The following is a 582-nucleotide window of genomic DNA, read 5'->3' as shown; positions in this document are numbered from 1 at the left end:
ATGTGCACATACAATCCTGGTACTATTGTCAAGGGGAGGTGGACTCCTATTCCAGGTAGCGAGTACACCGCAACATTTGTATCTGTATTTTGGGCGTTCGCAGCATCCATTCAGGATTTCCATCACTGCCCTCCTATTATATGTGTGGATAGGACACACTTGTATAGTAAGTACAAGGGTAAACTCTTAATTGCGACGTGCCCGGATGCAAATAGGAAAATATTTCCCCTTGCATTTGCTATTGTTCAAGAGGAAATTCTTGACACATGGAATTGGTTTCTGTGTTGTCTTTGTACTATTACTGATAGGGATGACATTTGCCTCAAATCAGATTGGCATGCGGGAATTCTCACTATAGTGCAGCGTAATCCCAATTGGTAACCACCACGTGCCCTCGTCTGATTCTGCCTTCGACACATGGTCAGCAACTTTAGCATGAAAGTGTACAATGTCAATCTTAAGCGTATGACTGAGCGAGCGGGAAGGGAGCATGAGGTAAGAAAATTTAATATGTGGATGGAGAGGATATTCAATGAGGGAGGGGAACCTGCAAAGACATTTTTTGATCAGATCCCTCTTCAG

The 582-nt window shown here is 43.5% G+C and overlaps 1 protein-coding gene across 1 annotated transcript; it reads left to right on the top strand.

Annotated features, from left to right (window-relative positions):
- On the top strand, positions 1-381 carry LOC131148891 (uncharacterized). The gene has a single exon (XM_058098851.1). The coding sequence runs from the start codon at positions 1-3 to the stop codon at positions 379-381; it is 381 nt and encodes a 126-aa protein (XP_057954834.1).
- Positions 382-582: the final 201 nt, after the last annotated feature.

This window comes from Malania oleifera, chromosome 1 (genome assembly GCF_029873635.1).
Source record: "Malania oleifera isolate guangnan ecotype guangnan chromosome 1, ASM2987363v1, whole genome shotgun sequence".
Taxonomy (NCBI): Eukaryota; Viridiplantae; Streptophyta; class Magnoliopsida; order Santalales; family Ximeniaceae; genus Malania; species Malania oleifera.
Note: the sequence above shows the minus strand (reverse complement) of the source record. Positions and strands in the feature narration are given on the sequence as shown.

Excerpts from the sequence above, each read along its gene's own strand:
- LOC131148891 (XM_058098851.1), top strand. The coding sequence starts at position 1 with ATGTGCACATACAATCCTGGTACTATTGTCAAGGGGAGGTGGACTCCT.